The 14,651-nt window shown below is 38.3% G+C and overlaps 1 protein-coding gene across 9 annotated transcripts in view; it reads left to right on the top strand.

The window, feature by feature from the left end:
• The window catches only part of CPQ (carboxypeptidase Q), a 168,828-nt gene that overhangs the window by 10,334 nt on the left and 143,843 nt on the right, over window positions 1-14,651 (top strand). For all 9 annotated transcript variants that reach the window (XR_011139272.1, XR_011139270.1, XR_011139271.1 and 6 more), the window contains exon 3: window positions 10,669-11,125. Coding sequence is in view for 5 of the 9 variants with exons in the window: in XM_009675996.2 (XP_009674291.2) it covers window positions 10,699-11,125 (427 nt within the window). In the remaining 4 variants the exon portion in view is untranslated. The remainder of the gene's footprint in view (window positions 1-10,668; window positions 11,126-14,651) is intronic.

The following is a 14,651-nucleotide window of genomic DNA, read 5'->3' as shown; positions in this document are numbered from 1 at the left end:
TCACATGAAAATTTTGGGCTAAAGCCCCTTTTGGGCTTCCCTGTACCTATTCTCTTCTTCCATCCTAAAATTTTGTCTGCACAGAAGTTAGTATTTATCTAAGATTAGCTAACCCGCAGCATCTCAGTGTAAGGTATTTCACAGATCACCTGCACGATGAGTCTTTGGAGTCACTGCATAAGAATTCTGGATAGAAATGTGCCAGCTGTGTTAGTGTGTGAACAAAAATAAATTGAGAACAGACGTTTTCAGATACTTATTAGCAGCCTACCAGATGCAGTAATTGTTTACATTTGGCACTGTTTTGCTAGCCTCTATAAAAAAAACTGAGCACATCTTTAAATACTCGCTTTTGAAAATAGAATTGCATGACTCAGAAGAGTAGGAATTGTCTTAGCCAGACTCACTGGTGTCAGCATTTGTCCTCTCTGTACAGTTGGTGTGTTTATTTTTTAGTGTACTCTTTGGTGTTTATTTTGTTTTTAGTTTTTTTCACTGTGATTACCAGTTGACTTTCTGTAATACTGCTGTTTGCCTCACTACAGCAAGCTTTTAATTGGTACCTGTTGTTAGTGTCTGCAGAAAGGGGTTGGTCATGGACATTCCACTTCTGAGTCCCTTCTCCTCCAGTCATTTGGCTGTTTTGTCTGTCTATAGTTGTAAGGTCCTGATGGCATGCTTGTCTCAGTGTATTTGTGCAGTGGATAGCACTGTAGACCCTAATCTTAGCTAGGACTGCTGGATGCCACTGAAATTAAAAAAAAAAAATTAAAATGATAGATGTCTTCTGTAATAACTGGCTTCTTTTGTCCAGCAACAGCAAACTATTTGATAAATTTTTGTCTCTTAATTGGCAGTTAAAATTAATTTAAAATTAAATCCAGAACCTCTTCATGCATAGTAGCCGTAGCGATCAGAGTAGACAAATGTTTGCTGCGTGGTCAAATGTGTGCTGTGTTGGGGAGTAGCTTTGGCTAAGGAGTGGTCTTGGAGTTGTCCTCAACATCAGAGGGAGGTCTGGTTTTGCATGCTTATTTCTCAAAATTAGCTAAAACCCAGCTTACTGTCAGGCTGTTTGAGTAAATATGTATTTATCCTGTTCACAGTCTGCTCTTTCCCTTCATTCTTTACATTTAAACTTTTTAAGCTTTATTTGTATGTTGCACTGTCTTCTGTGCAGTCCATTGTGGCATGGTGGCCCCAGCTGTACGTTTCCACTGAGCTGTAGCAATTTATTTGTGATGTTATGTTGAATAGAGTATGATATTTGAATACCAGTATTATGTCCTGGTGAACATGAAAAAAGCATAAACAACACAGTTAATAATACAGCACATTGAAATGAATATCCTTTCCCTCCCTTAATATGAGTAAAGAAATGTGTGTATCATAAAGATATATTTTTTTCAAATATAGCAAGAAATTCTTGATGCTGTGCCCTTTTTATATATTTGTATTTAAAAAATTCACCCTTAGTGCTCTGGAAAAAGTAGGCTCTATGGGCTTATCTTACAGTAGTGTGACAAAAGACTATATCAGTTTTCTTAGCAAGTCTAGCAGTATGTTCACCAGGCTTCTCAGGTACGCAGAGCCACTTGAATGTCAGCTGCATAGGAGTACGATTGAACATACTTTTTCTTGTGACTGAAAAGAAAGATTGCAAGAAAAAACTCATGAAATAATGCAGATATTCAGAAAGCAATGACAGGTATTTTAATTTGGAAATTTTATTCAATAATAACTCTTGAATATCTCATATATGGCGGTATATTTGTTGACTTGATTTGGAGTTGTGGTGCTAACTATATCTGTAAAATGAGGATGTAGGTGTGTGGAGCAAAATAACTGAAATGGATGGATACTTTTGAAACACTTTGTCTTGCGTTCTTGTGTGTCTTTTTCTTCAAAACATTTAAGAGTGTGCACAACTTTTCTCCTAACTTATTGACTCAAAATGAAAATTTTGTTCATATGATTTGTAGATGTGTGTCCATAGAGGAGTGTTATTCATGTCATACATTTGAAAGCCAAGAAAATAAGAGTTTACATTTTATAAGTGTTTTATTAAGTATATAGATGAGATTATCAGCTCGCTTAACTTTCAGTAAGGGCAGAAGAGTCACATCATCAGAAAACTTGTCTATTGCAATACATTACACAATTAGTAACTCAAGTTGCCTGTTTTGGTGCTTCATTTTGGCCAAAAAAACCCCAAACAAACCTTCAAATTTTCTCAGATTTAATTGTTGGCAGGAGGCATTCAAAGTGTTTGTATTTGCTGACAAAAGTTTGGAGCAACATAAAGCATACATGTGTTGTGTAGGACTGAACAGCCTGTTGCTGGAGTGCTGCTTGGAGGAGCTCTGAGACATGCCTGGGTGTGCTGGATACTTGGTGACTGTTTTCATAATTTCACAGGGGTGGCAGACGAATTTGTGACAGTGACAGCCCTGTACTCACTGTTGCTAAAGCAACTTGGTTTGCTTTTCTTAACAGCTTCCACCTAATGACTTTAGGAGTTTATGCTATATTGTTCAGTTACTCACAAGATTATACCTTCTGTTTTTAGCTTGATCCAGGTATGAAGAAAGGTTTTACCCTTTGGCCGAATGTGATCTGTTAATCTTTTAATAAAAATTCAGAAACAAAATATTTGGCGTCAGAATTGCAGGAATAATTTAAGTGTAAATCCAAGATACAAGATGTCTTGTTGAACATGTTTTCCAAAAGAAGTTTAGTTTAGAATTTTGGGTGATGGATGTTTAAGTATTGGATCTTATGTGCTAATTTTCTCTTTTGTGCTCCTTAATTTGTTTCTCTTTCTCGGTCACTTCATTCTTTTCCATAGCCTAAATCATATTCTCAGACAAGAAGATGTAGAAGAGGTTGTGAGAGAAGTTTTCTGTGCTTATACTGTCCCAGTAAAACAGGATTAGTTTTCTCCTGTAGGAAGGGCTGAAAGAATAATACGCAATTTTTAAGAGTTTATATCTAAATTAAATGTGAATTTCATGAAAAGACACAAGATGGGTGTCTTTCCCAAGGCCCTTTACAATTAAGCAAGATTCCCTAAATTAAGATACTGCTACTTTTAATCTTGGAATGACTGTGCATGAATATATCTATTTTTTCATAAACCTATTCCTTCTATGTCTGAATGCAACCTCTCACTTGTTTTTTACACCCGAAAAATAATTGCAGACTTGAGGGAAATGTCACCTGAAGTTGAACGTCAAAATACCAGAGAAAATAATTGCATCCTTGTTGTGTTACGTTTTGATTTAATTGTCTAAAATCATCCTTTTTTCCCCCCAGTTGTCTTTTAAAGCCAGCAGCTGGCATCAGCTATGTACTTTGGCGTCCATTGTAATATGAACATCATTGTGTACTTCTGTGTTATTGTTTCCTAACTGTCTTTCTTTCATTGTATGTTTCTGTTCTATTCAGTTATTCTCATCTAAAATTCCCACTGAATTCTTGTCTTTTGCCTCTGATGTGAAATGATAATGTACTCCCTTCTGAGACCTGTTTGTATTTTGAATGCTTGTTAAGAATAATTTCAGCGACTATGTGGTCTAAGCATTGTTATTTTCAAAAATTTTTCTGTTTTGGCTGCCCTTTCTTCTTAGTGATGTTGCAGACAGATCACTTCTCTAGCTTTTGCTGATACGGAACTCTGTGCATGGGTTATGATGTGATTCTTTAGGCTTACTATCATCCCTTTTAGCAGCAGCTGCAGAGTAAGATTATATCAAGGTATCGTCTTAATATTCTGAGGCTTGCAGTTGAAAGAGTTGAGCACAATTCCTTTTACTGCTTCTTTTCTGTGTTAACCTATAGTGCGTCCACCATAAAAGTATAAATAGAATATAAACTTTTTCCAATTGTGAGCCACATCTTCAATGTCTTTGAGCATATTTAGACTTTTTCTGTTCTAATCCTTAGCCCTTTTTAAACATTTCACTCAGTTGGTATCAGTGCCTATTTCTTACATATCTTTTCAAGGATTTTGGGACAGATCTTGAGTTGTAGTAAATCAAGATAGTTCTTTCAAAGTTGGTAAATGTAAAACATCTCCAGATTTGGTATTTTCTTTGGAGTTTTAGGCTTTATTGTTGAGGTATGGTAAAAATTCTATTGTATTCAAATTCTTATTTCAGTATTTTATTGTATTCTTCCTTTTGCTTTAGATACGAAAAAGCTAGTGTTAGTAACTCTGTAACGTAAATCATAACTTTGGCTGTGTATGTTCCCAGAGTCCAGATCTTCTAACTGATTTGTGCATGAAACATCCACCCGGATAAGAAATCTTGGCAATTCTGGAAGAGCAGTCAGAAATGTCTGCTTTCCTGCTTCACTTTTTAAGATGATGAAGCCTTTTTATTGCTTTATCTTTCTGAGTGATGGAAGAACCCTGTGATTTTATTTTTAGGCAGAAATCTCCTCCTCATTTTGCAAGTCCACCTGACCTTCCAGCCATCCTACTCTACAGCTGTCGCAACAAACTTTCTTTCAGATGCTATTAAATGTATCAGACATTACTCTGCAGCATGTGAGTTTGTTACCCTGGGGCTTTTCAGTCTATTCTAATGTTATCAAAACCACTGTGTGATTTCAAGGTTTCCTACATTCCTTGGAGGAAAATCAAATGGTACATGGTTAGGAAACCGATAGATACTTCACAGATTTAGCAGATCTTTAGCAATTAAGTGGTTATTATCTTGAATCTATTGTTTTCTTTCCTCGTTTCCCATAACCATGACTCTTGTGAACTGTGTCCTTTTGTCTGTGTTTTCAGCTGGGATTTTTGGGAAAACTTTGCCACACTGGAACAGAAGAGTTGCTCTAGCTTTGTTTGTCTTGTTTCTGTTGCCTCTGCCCCTTTTTCAGTTATCTTGATTGCTGATCTGTGTTCTCAGCTGAGGGTTTTCTAATGCTCTTTCTCTTGCTCAAAGTATTAAGATACTTTGTACTGTAATGATGTTAATGGTGGTAATGGGAGTTAGCCCTGATTACAAATCAGGTGCGCTAAAGTTGTTTTATATAGGGACACCCCAAAAGATCAAGATCCCTATGATCTTCCTCTTCAGCATCAATGACAGTAGTTGGCTGCAGACAAACGGATCAAACGATAGTAGCTGCCTAGTTATTGTTAAGTGCGTCTTCTTATGACACTGTGCCAAGGGTAGCACTGTGCTGTGCATTTCGTTCTCTAACATTACTCAGTGGAGTTGGAAAAGACTTATTTCTTGCCTTCACTTCCTCTTTTTGTTCTATATACTCTCACCTTTCTCCCCTAATCTTTTTAATCCTTTCAACTTCTGTTCATATGTTCTGTTCATATTCTGAAAATTTTCATTTTCAACATATCCCCAGTTTCTCAGCTCTTCCCACTGACTTTTGCTTTTCTTTTGCTAGGTGTTTTCAGGGAAAAAAAACCCTCTCTCTTCTGTGGGCTATATTCCGATCACATGTTTCCTTCCATACATGGACCCAGGTATTGACTTGTCTGAGTGCCCACCATGCACTTCACTTGAATCTGAAAGAAACTGAGCTTTTTTACGATACTGCCTTTTACTTTTATCTTCATTGTGGACCACACAGTTCCCATGGTTTCTAAACATAGGCTTATATTCTGGAAAGCTAGGAGCCTGGTTAAAAAAGTGAAAAGCCTTTAAGTTGACAGTGGTTAAGGAGATACCTGAGCCCAACTGAAGTCTCTGGAGAGATTGAATTCAACTGGCATAAACTTACACAGTATAACGTGTGCATGGCTTTCAGTTCTGCTGAAAATTGCAAGCAGTGGTGACTCCTACTTTTTGCTTAATACCCCAGTGATTAGAAGTTCCTTTGAAGAAGTGAGAGATGGAAGTTGTAAGTTTTACATGGTCTTGAAAGCTTCACTTTCTAGAAGAATACCCTAAACATGAGGCTGCAGGCAAGGTTGGAAAGGGACCATTCTTTGACCTTCCCACGCATACAAGATTTACAGGGTCAGAGAGAGAAAAATAAAACAAGAGAGCTTAACTGTGGCTTGCTAATGAGCATCCTTCCCTGGCAGGGAAAGGGGAGTCCTGGGTTCTTGCTCCTACTTGAGAAAGAAAGTGCTTACAGATTTTCATGGAATCAGATGCATTAATAGGGCCAGGAGAAAATAATGTATTTCCTGAAAGGATCTTTTCTACCTATTTCATTTTGCAGTCTGTGTTCTGAACTTTTACTGAAGACATTAAATGTATTGAACAGCGGTGACTGTCCTGTTAATTTTTGAGCTTGGCTGGCACAGTGCTCGTTTGCTAAGTCTGACTGGTGAAACGTGCAAAGATCAGTACTCTGCGCTCTCAGCTGGTTCACTGGGATGACATAATTAATGTTGCAGAGATTAAGACAACAGATGTGCTAGTCTCTCTCTGAATTAGGAGTAGAGTGATTCCTGTATTGCCGTCCAAGAGAAGATAACATTACTTTACCTAGCAGGGAGATACTCCAAATTGCTGCTAGCTATTGGCCAGATTATGCTGAACTGCTCAAGGAAGGCGCAATGAGTCCTGTTCCCGTTCTTGTGCCCTTGCCCATTTATTTGAATCCAGTTATGTTCCTCTTACAGGGTGGTGACAAGTAGTGAGAGAAACACAGTCTGCGGTGGGAGTATGTTACCTCCACAAAAGCTGTGGAAATATGTCTGGTCTCTTCGTTCAGTGGGAAATTCCTGGAAGAAATGTGACTCTTAAATGCAATTTCTCTGAGGCAGCCTTTGGAGCAAGGCTACTGCTAGTTTTGAATGAGCCCAGGAAAAGCAAAGGAAGCATTTCTTGGTTAAGAGGAATGTGATATCCGTGGTTTCATTTCTCCATTGAAAAAAATGTAGTAAGTTGGCAGCTGGGGAGCTGGAGCCATTGAGGTTGTAAATGCTAATTAAAAAATCCCCTCATGCTTTCTGTATAACTTCTCTTAAGTGCATCAGCTTTGTTTGGTAGATTTTTGCAAACCCTCCAACAAAGAAAAGCGCAGACCTTTGAATCTTGGAACTAACTCTAGAAAATCCATGTCTTACTCCACTCAGCAAGAATTGTCTTATGACAGAAATCATATTAGCTCGTTTCCTGTTTGTGCATTATAAGTAAGCCTGGCAAAAATCAAGGGAAGAACATGGGCATCCTGAGAGAATTACTGATGCTTCTACCAGAAGGTGTCTATAAGCGTTTAGTTCACTGGTCTAAAGGGAGGGAACATGGGGAAGATACGGAGGTTAGCAATAAAAACACACCAATGCTTTCTGTGTAATATAACCACAAATAAACAGTAACTCAGTCTGTAACAAGATCTTTACAGTTCTCTTTCAGTGACCTGAGACAACCCTGAGTCCTCTCCTGTTTGTGATCATGTAAGACCTTTGCCCTGTGTGTATCACAGAGAAAGAGGAAACCTGTGTAATAGATTTTTCATTCATGCATGAAATCACAGAAGATTTTACTGTTTTTTTGGGAAGACAGTGCTTCCTGGGAAGAATTTGTTACTGCCTTAATCTTAAATTTAAGAGACATTTGAGTGGTTAAGGAGAATAGCTTAATATTCATATATCGCTAAAGTTGTTGTTTAACTTGCTGTCTGCGAAAAGACCCAGAAAGACCTGTGAAAGGCTGGCAGTTTGTGCTAATGTCCTTTGGCCTTGCTGATTCAAAACAATTTCTATGTGACTTTTTTTGTTGCTTCTGCTTTGTTGCTTTAGTCCCTTTCCTTCTTTCTGTGTCCTAATTCTGCAGTGCAGACACTTCCTGTACCAGCTGGTATTTCAGATGGCATCTTATGAATGCATGCCTCGTGGGTTTTCGCCGACTTTTGGGGAGTTGATCAGGCAGCTCTCACAAAGATGTTGTGAGGTTGCCTCTTCTCTTTCCATTGATGAATCCATGCTCCTGAGCTATGCAGTTTACTGGCTTTCCAAAAGTTGAGCTTGCAAGTTACAAATGCTTTCTTACTGTAGCATATAGGAAGGATAAGCATTCACATTCTTAGTACCAGCTTCACTTTTTACTGAGGGTGATAATACAGCTTCTCGTAGCATGCCTCAGGGCCAGGTCTTTGTCTTTTGTCTACCTTGCCACAAAAAATATGAGAGTGCGCTTTATATATTCTTCCTTACTGGAGACTGAGTATGGTCTAGAGAAACCTTGTGCGTTGAAATCTTTCCCTTTTCCCTTTCCATTTTTGAGTGAAGTGTGGAGGAGATATCTTCCCACATGGGGAAGGAAAATATTATTTTAAAGCCTTTAAACAGCCAAGAGGCTGTTTAGATTTATCATCACTGTTAAGATGAAGCTTCTTTGGAAGGATAAGGTGAATTAAAAACAGAAAAATCAGAAGTAATGTGGCAACTGCATACTACTATCAGGCTAGGACTTTAACATTGCGTTTGAATTTTCTAGATTTTTGTTGATCTCAACACCTTTGTTTTGAATGAGAGGAAGTCAAACTGGTAGTTCCCGAAACCTTCACAGACAAAGATTTCTAGGGTGACATATAGATATACATGTAACTAATGGGGGACGGAAGAGGAACCAGGGACAAGAGAATTGAGAAATGTAAGAGATGTCAGAATTCATTGTATGTGAAGGTAATTTCATTGTTTCAAAGGCTTATTTTTTATTTTTTAACAAATGTTGAGAAAAGGACCAAAATTAATATCCTGAGGAAATGAATTTGGCTCTCTGCAGTTTGTCACAGCAAATGTATGTGGAAGGGTAGTTTCTTAGCTTAGTAGGTCATTGAGAACGAAGCTTGCAGAAGCGTTGAATACAGCTGTGACGTGTGCTGCCGGAGGTACAAAACTGGTATAACCTCACTTTCATTCTCTCAGGAATTAGCTTGGCTGCTAGTTTACTATATAACCTCTACGGCTGGGAGGTAATTCAGGAATATCTTGCAAACCATGTTCTGCAAGCTTCACATGAGATACACTCTGGTCTCTTACAAAGTTATTTGGGTATCGTGAAACTTTCCCTATACCATAAAGCTATTGAGAATTAGTACTGTTGTTTAAAGCTCCAGCACAGTGCTCTGAAAATAAAGGAATACTTTTTGGTATATTGTATGTGAATAGCATGTGTGAATATAATATATGCAAACATATATGTGTATGTGTGCATATATATACACTGTCTCTCACCCCGTCACCCCCTTGGTGTTGGCTGCCTGCATGCATGCAAGATGCAAACACGAAAACTACAGCGTGACTATATTATCGTGATTCGTCAGGTCAGTGATTATAGGATGAAGAGTATAAGTCTCTAGAAATACTGAATAAATACAAATAGGGGAAAAAGAAAACTTGAAAATCTAATAGTGAAAGCATTCAATAATATTTCTGCCATACAGGTCTACTTTACAGTATTTTATCCACATTAACTAACTAATTAGTCCTTTATGATTTGTAGAACAATTGTTTCCAAGAAAAATGTCTTTTGTAGAGCAACCATCAACATTTGTCTCTAGTGTTACTATATTTTTACGGCAAATTTCATTCTGTATGAAAAATACCATTATTTCTTATAATGAAGTAGGAAAAGTTCATCAAAGTGGCAGAAGTGATGTATCAAACCCTTTTTGGGTACTAATAATTGTTACTAGTCACTATTATTTTCTTTTTTAAGTCTCTTCCTTGCTGCAGATGTAGGGCTGATTTAATGGCCTTATTAATTTTTAGGTGTTTAGTATTAAAGAGTGTAATATTTATCATTCAAATAGCAGCTCAATTTGAATTCAAAGGAAAATGAAACGATTATTTCCTCTTTTGTATGTAACAGTAAAGGCCTTTATATATTCTGGACTCTGATAGACATACTTGTATGCTATGAAAGAGCTTTGCAAACACTCTGATTCCAGAAGTTTCTTTTTCCGTTCATTTAATAAACTGTCATTTTTATGGGATTGAAAATTTGGAAAAAATATTAACATGAGACGTTTTAATGATGAGATAGATAACTATAAGGCTTTAACACAGATGAGTCTTGGTATTCAAAACAGAATCCACATCTCTGGTGCTGCACCTCTGTATAACACTGCTGAAATCAGTTCTTAAGAGACACACCAGAAAATCATAAATTTTATTTCTCAGGTAATTGTAGATTTATGCAATGAAGAAATTTAATACATTCTTCAAGGGAGCATTGGTTCTAAATTGTTTTGAGATTTTTATAGTGTGATAATGCTTTTCTGATTTATGAAGATAGAGATTTAGAAGCAGTTTTATTCATGAATGGTTTAAGAAATGTTTCTGTCCAGATGTTGTGTGTGAAGACATTTGATTCAACATTTCTGGCAAATCCTGCATCTAGCAGAAGGAGTTGCAAAGCTCCCGTTGGAGGGAAGCAGCACTGGGTTTTTGTTTAGTGAAGGGTACAATTATTTAAGGAGATATTTCATTCCAAGGACATTTCTGAAGACCACAACAAAGGTGGTGTCCAGTTGTCTAAGTATCTTTTTCATTTGCTTTCAATAATTGTACCTCCAAGTGGAATTAACTTTTCTGTCAGTTCTGATCAAAGCGTTTTCATGATAAACTGATTTGTTTTCATTTTGGTCTATCTGCCAGTCTAAATAACAAAAAAGAGTATTGCTGATAGCTGTATGATTTTATAAAGTCTTTTTTTTTTCCCTCTCTCCAAACAGGCCATCTGTGGAAAAGAGAAGAGAGAAAAAATGAAGTGCCTATTGTTAATATTTTTCATGATTTTCTTACCACGATTTTCTGGGAAATCTTTGAACAGAGATAGCAATTACCCCAAAACATTTGAAGACATTAAAAAAGAGATAGCTGGCTATTCCAACATTGCTAAAGCTATTATTGATCTTGCTGTTCATGGAAAAGCTCAGAACAGATCCTATGAAAGATTAGCAGTTTTTGCTGATACCATAGGACCTAGACTCAGTGGTTCAAAGAATCTAGATGCAGCCATCAAGTATATGTTCAGTGCCCTGCAGGAAGACAGGCTGGAAAATGTGCATCTGGAGCCCGTGCAAGTGCCTCACTGGGAAAGAGGAGAAGAGTTTGCAATGATGCTGGAACCAAGGAATCACAGCATTGCTATTTTAGGACTTGGGAGCAGCGTTGCAACTCCTCCAGAAGGTAACAGTACTTCCTCTTGGAATTAATTCTCAGTCACTTTTCAGCATCAAAAGTGTGGTGGACAAACTGAAGTTTTCTTCCTCCTGTAATAGTTCTGCAAGACGAGGTATTGTCTTGCTGGAACTGTTATGCATGACATGGCTGTAAGTGAGGCAGTTTGATCGAGTTCAGTCTGATTGAACTGGCGTTTACTATCGCCACTGATTCCTGAATCCCCTGTTAAATCTATATCCAGCGAGCCTTGTTTTTTAGCACTGCTGAAACTTCTTGCCAAAGACTCTGCTCCTCTGCTGAGATTGGTGGGCAATTTGTTCCTGTGATTTGGGGGTTTCCAGGCCTTCTATTTACTCTCTTTAGCCAGAGAAATCCCCAGTGGGTTGCTGACCGCTGCTGCTCTTGCCGTGCTTTGTCCTGTGAAGCTCAGCACTCCACTCTGTCCGAAAACAAGACAGCAGGAAGAGAAGGAGAATCTCCTGCTGAGGCTGGAAAGTACCTATCCCCCTTGCTAAGCTTGGCATTTGACTTCTTTGTAGAATACTTAGAACACATCTATATTTTTTATGAAAAAATAAATTTAGTTTAGGACATAAAAGGCAACCTGATACTGATATATTTTTTTTAATGTAAATTTATCTGATTGCAAGTTTTCTGTGTGAAGTGAAGCAAATAATAAATAAAAGCTGTTGTATTTAGGAAAAAATATATAGCCCTTTAAAATATGACAAAATAAAAATAGAAAATTTAAGATATATTTGGAAATAAATATTTATTTTGACAAATTGCTGCTGTAAATTTTGTCTGATGTGTTTCTGTGAGATTAAGGTGAACATGTGTCTACAGTGCAAAACAATTAAAACAATTACGAACCTCTGTTTATCTCATGATATTTCTAAGGCTTAATGCTTGAGCAGGAGAATATTTATAGTGTAGGTTAAACCTACAACTTACTCTGTCTCCGTTCCACTTCTATTCCAAGCTTCCTAAAAAGGAAGCTAAAATTACAGCAGTATTTTTGGTCTTGAACAAGTGTTGCTGAACCTGCAAAGAGAACGTGCAATTTAATCTTGCTGAACATCTTCACATCTTGTGAGGAATAACTAGCCTGTTTGCAGCTTCCCTTCCTTGATTGTCTGGTTATTTGCTTTTGCCTTGTGTTACTCCTAGGTTTGGCTTCTTTTCTTTAGGAGAGATCCTGAACTTACACCTTGAAACATGCTCCAAATTGCTAATCAAGTTCTTCTTTTTCATCTGTGAACATCTTCTTATTTTGACAACTGAATGGTTGGGCTAGTACCTGTGACTGGTAATATCTTTGGAGATAGGATTATGTTACTTAGTGCTGCTTTATACTGAGAGAGGGTAAACACCATCTTGTTTTTCCTCACCGTCTTACTTTCCCTGTAAATCTGCAGTGTTTTTCAAGAGGTGTATGTGTTAGTGTTAGAAAACTGTATGGTTATTAGATCTCTCAGATAAGAGTGGGCAGCTCCTCACACGTGGTGGAGTCATTTTGATTACCTTGTTACTTAAAATGTACCTTACTGTTCATGGCTGTTAAAATTTCTGCTGGTCTTATCTCACTCGGTCCAAGCCATGGCAGATTTTCATGCTGGGGGAGAATATGCAGGGTTGCCAGTCCCTACTGAGCTGTGGGCTCTCATTCTTCTGATAGCTGAACAACCTGACTAACTGACAGAAATGCCTGGCAGGAGGCAGTTGTCGCCAACCTAGCAAGGCAAACAGGCAAGAGAATTGGAAGGTGTGCTGCTCAGAAGAGTGTCTGTCCTGAAACTCGCATTCTTCCCAAACATGGAATGAAAAATGCATATTTGGGTTTTTTAAAAGCAGCACCTCATCACTTCTGACTGCTGAGGAATTTATTTCCAGATCTATTCCCTGTGGTCTAACCAGTGATTTTCACTGTGCCCTATTCCTGAGAAAAAGGAGTAAGCTGCTACCGTAAATCATATTTGAAATATTCAAACAATTTTCCTCAGTGAGGGAATATCAGCAGTACTAATTTATTTTGTTTTGGCCAAGAAGCTGTGGGAACGTGAGTCATCCTGCAATCAAAATAATACAATTTATTATGAGATGTTTAATGCTGATTCTCCTGCCCTTGAACTGCTGTTGCTGCGTGGAATCAGATCTCCCAATGTCATGCTGAGCTGTGTCACAGAGACAGTTTAAAGGTTGAGGACTAACTTGTAGATGTCTATTCCATAGATCCTGCCATTAGTGCCCAGGCTCCACCAGCAGAGCGCGAGGGCAGAGACATGCTTCAGAGCCATGTCTGGTGTGGACTGTACAGATGGTCTCTGAAGGGTGTCTCCTATTAGCTCCGAGGTTATTGCGCACTGCATATCACAGGTTTCCTCTATAACAGTGTTCCCATTTGGGTATGTTCCAGGCTTTGTTTCTGCAGAGCCCAACGCATACAGAGGACAGCATTGGTTGCACTTCTTGTCTTTTAGCATCTGGGAAGAGGGTTAAGATGGAAGGTGGTGACTACCCTGACCCACTGGTAGGTACTGTAGAGTATTTCATGCTTTCTCATCCTCTCAGATGTTCTGTATTCCTCTCTTTCCATCATATGCTCCCAGGTTTGAGACCTGATGAGCCAAGAAAGCAGGAAACACTGACTGTTTAAAAGTGCTGCTTCCCTCTGGGTGTGAATAGTGCTACGTGCTGGACTTCAGAGGCTCTTTTGTGCCTTTCAAGCTCTTCCTGGAAGTAAGCTTCTAGAATGAGTTTTCTGAAGGGCTCTCCATTAAAATTGCAGTAGCATAATAGTGGTTAGCAACCTGGCTTTGGATGTTAGAAAGTCAAGGTTTATTCTCCTTTCTGTCCATGGCCATTCAAACCTGTGTTTCCTAAGAGTGACCCAATGGCTAGAACGCATTCCTGCTCACTGTCCGTTTCTGTGCAACTATATGGAAAAGGAATCCAAGATTAATTGGGGCAGAAACAGGGAGCCCTAAATACTAGTATTTTTTTTAGCCTTAGACTTGGTGCCAGCGTTGACTGCAAGCTACAAGGAGTGTCTCGTTTTCTGTAGATCTGCTCTGACCCATGCCTATGAGATTGAAAACCTTATGGGACTTGAGCAGAGATCCGCCCAACTTTTGGATTTCCTTGGATTTCCTGACTTGAGCTGAGATATAAATTTGGCATGCAGCTGACTGGCTCGCTCAAGGTGGGAACAGTTCTGGTAATGTGAAGGAGGCAGTGACTTTCAATACCTTGCGATCTTGTGGATAAAATCCACATTTCCATATTTTTTTCTTCAGGACCAGGCAATATGCCAAGATGTCAGCTTTCTGCATTCAGTCTGACTTGAACAGCAAAGGAGGCAGGGGAGAAAAGGTTAGCGTTTTTATTCAAGAAAAAATTGTATTCCCTTTCAGTGTATTCCAGGATTTGAAGGTGTTGGGTCAAAGAGAATGTTTTCACTTCCTTTGATCGCGTAACAAAGAGGGAGTAACTTTCAGGCTTGTGTTACTGAGAGGAAGAAAAAAGAGCATGA

Source organism: Struthio camelus, chromosome 2 (genome assembly GCF_040807025.1).
Source record: "Struthio camelus isolate bStrCam1 chromosome 2, bStrCam1.hap1, whole genome shotgun sequence".
Lineage (NCBI taxonomy): Eukaryota > Metazoa > Chordata > Aves > Struthioniformes > Struthionidae > Struthio > Struthio camelus.
The sequence above is the reverse complement of the archived record's forward strand: the minus strand, read 5'-3'. Positions and strand labels throughout refer to the sequence as shown.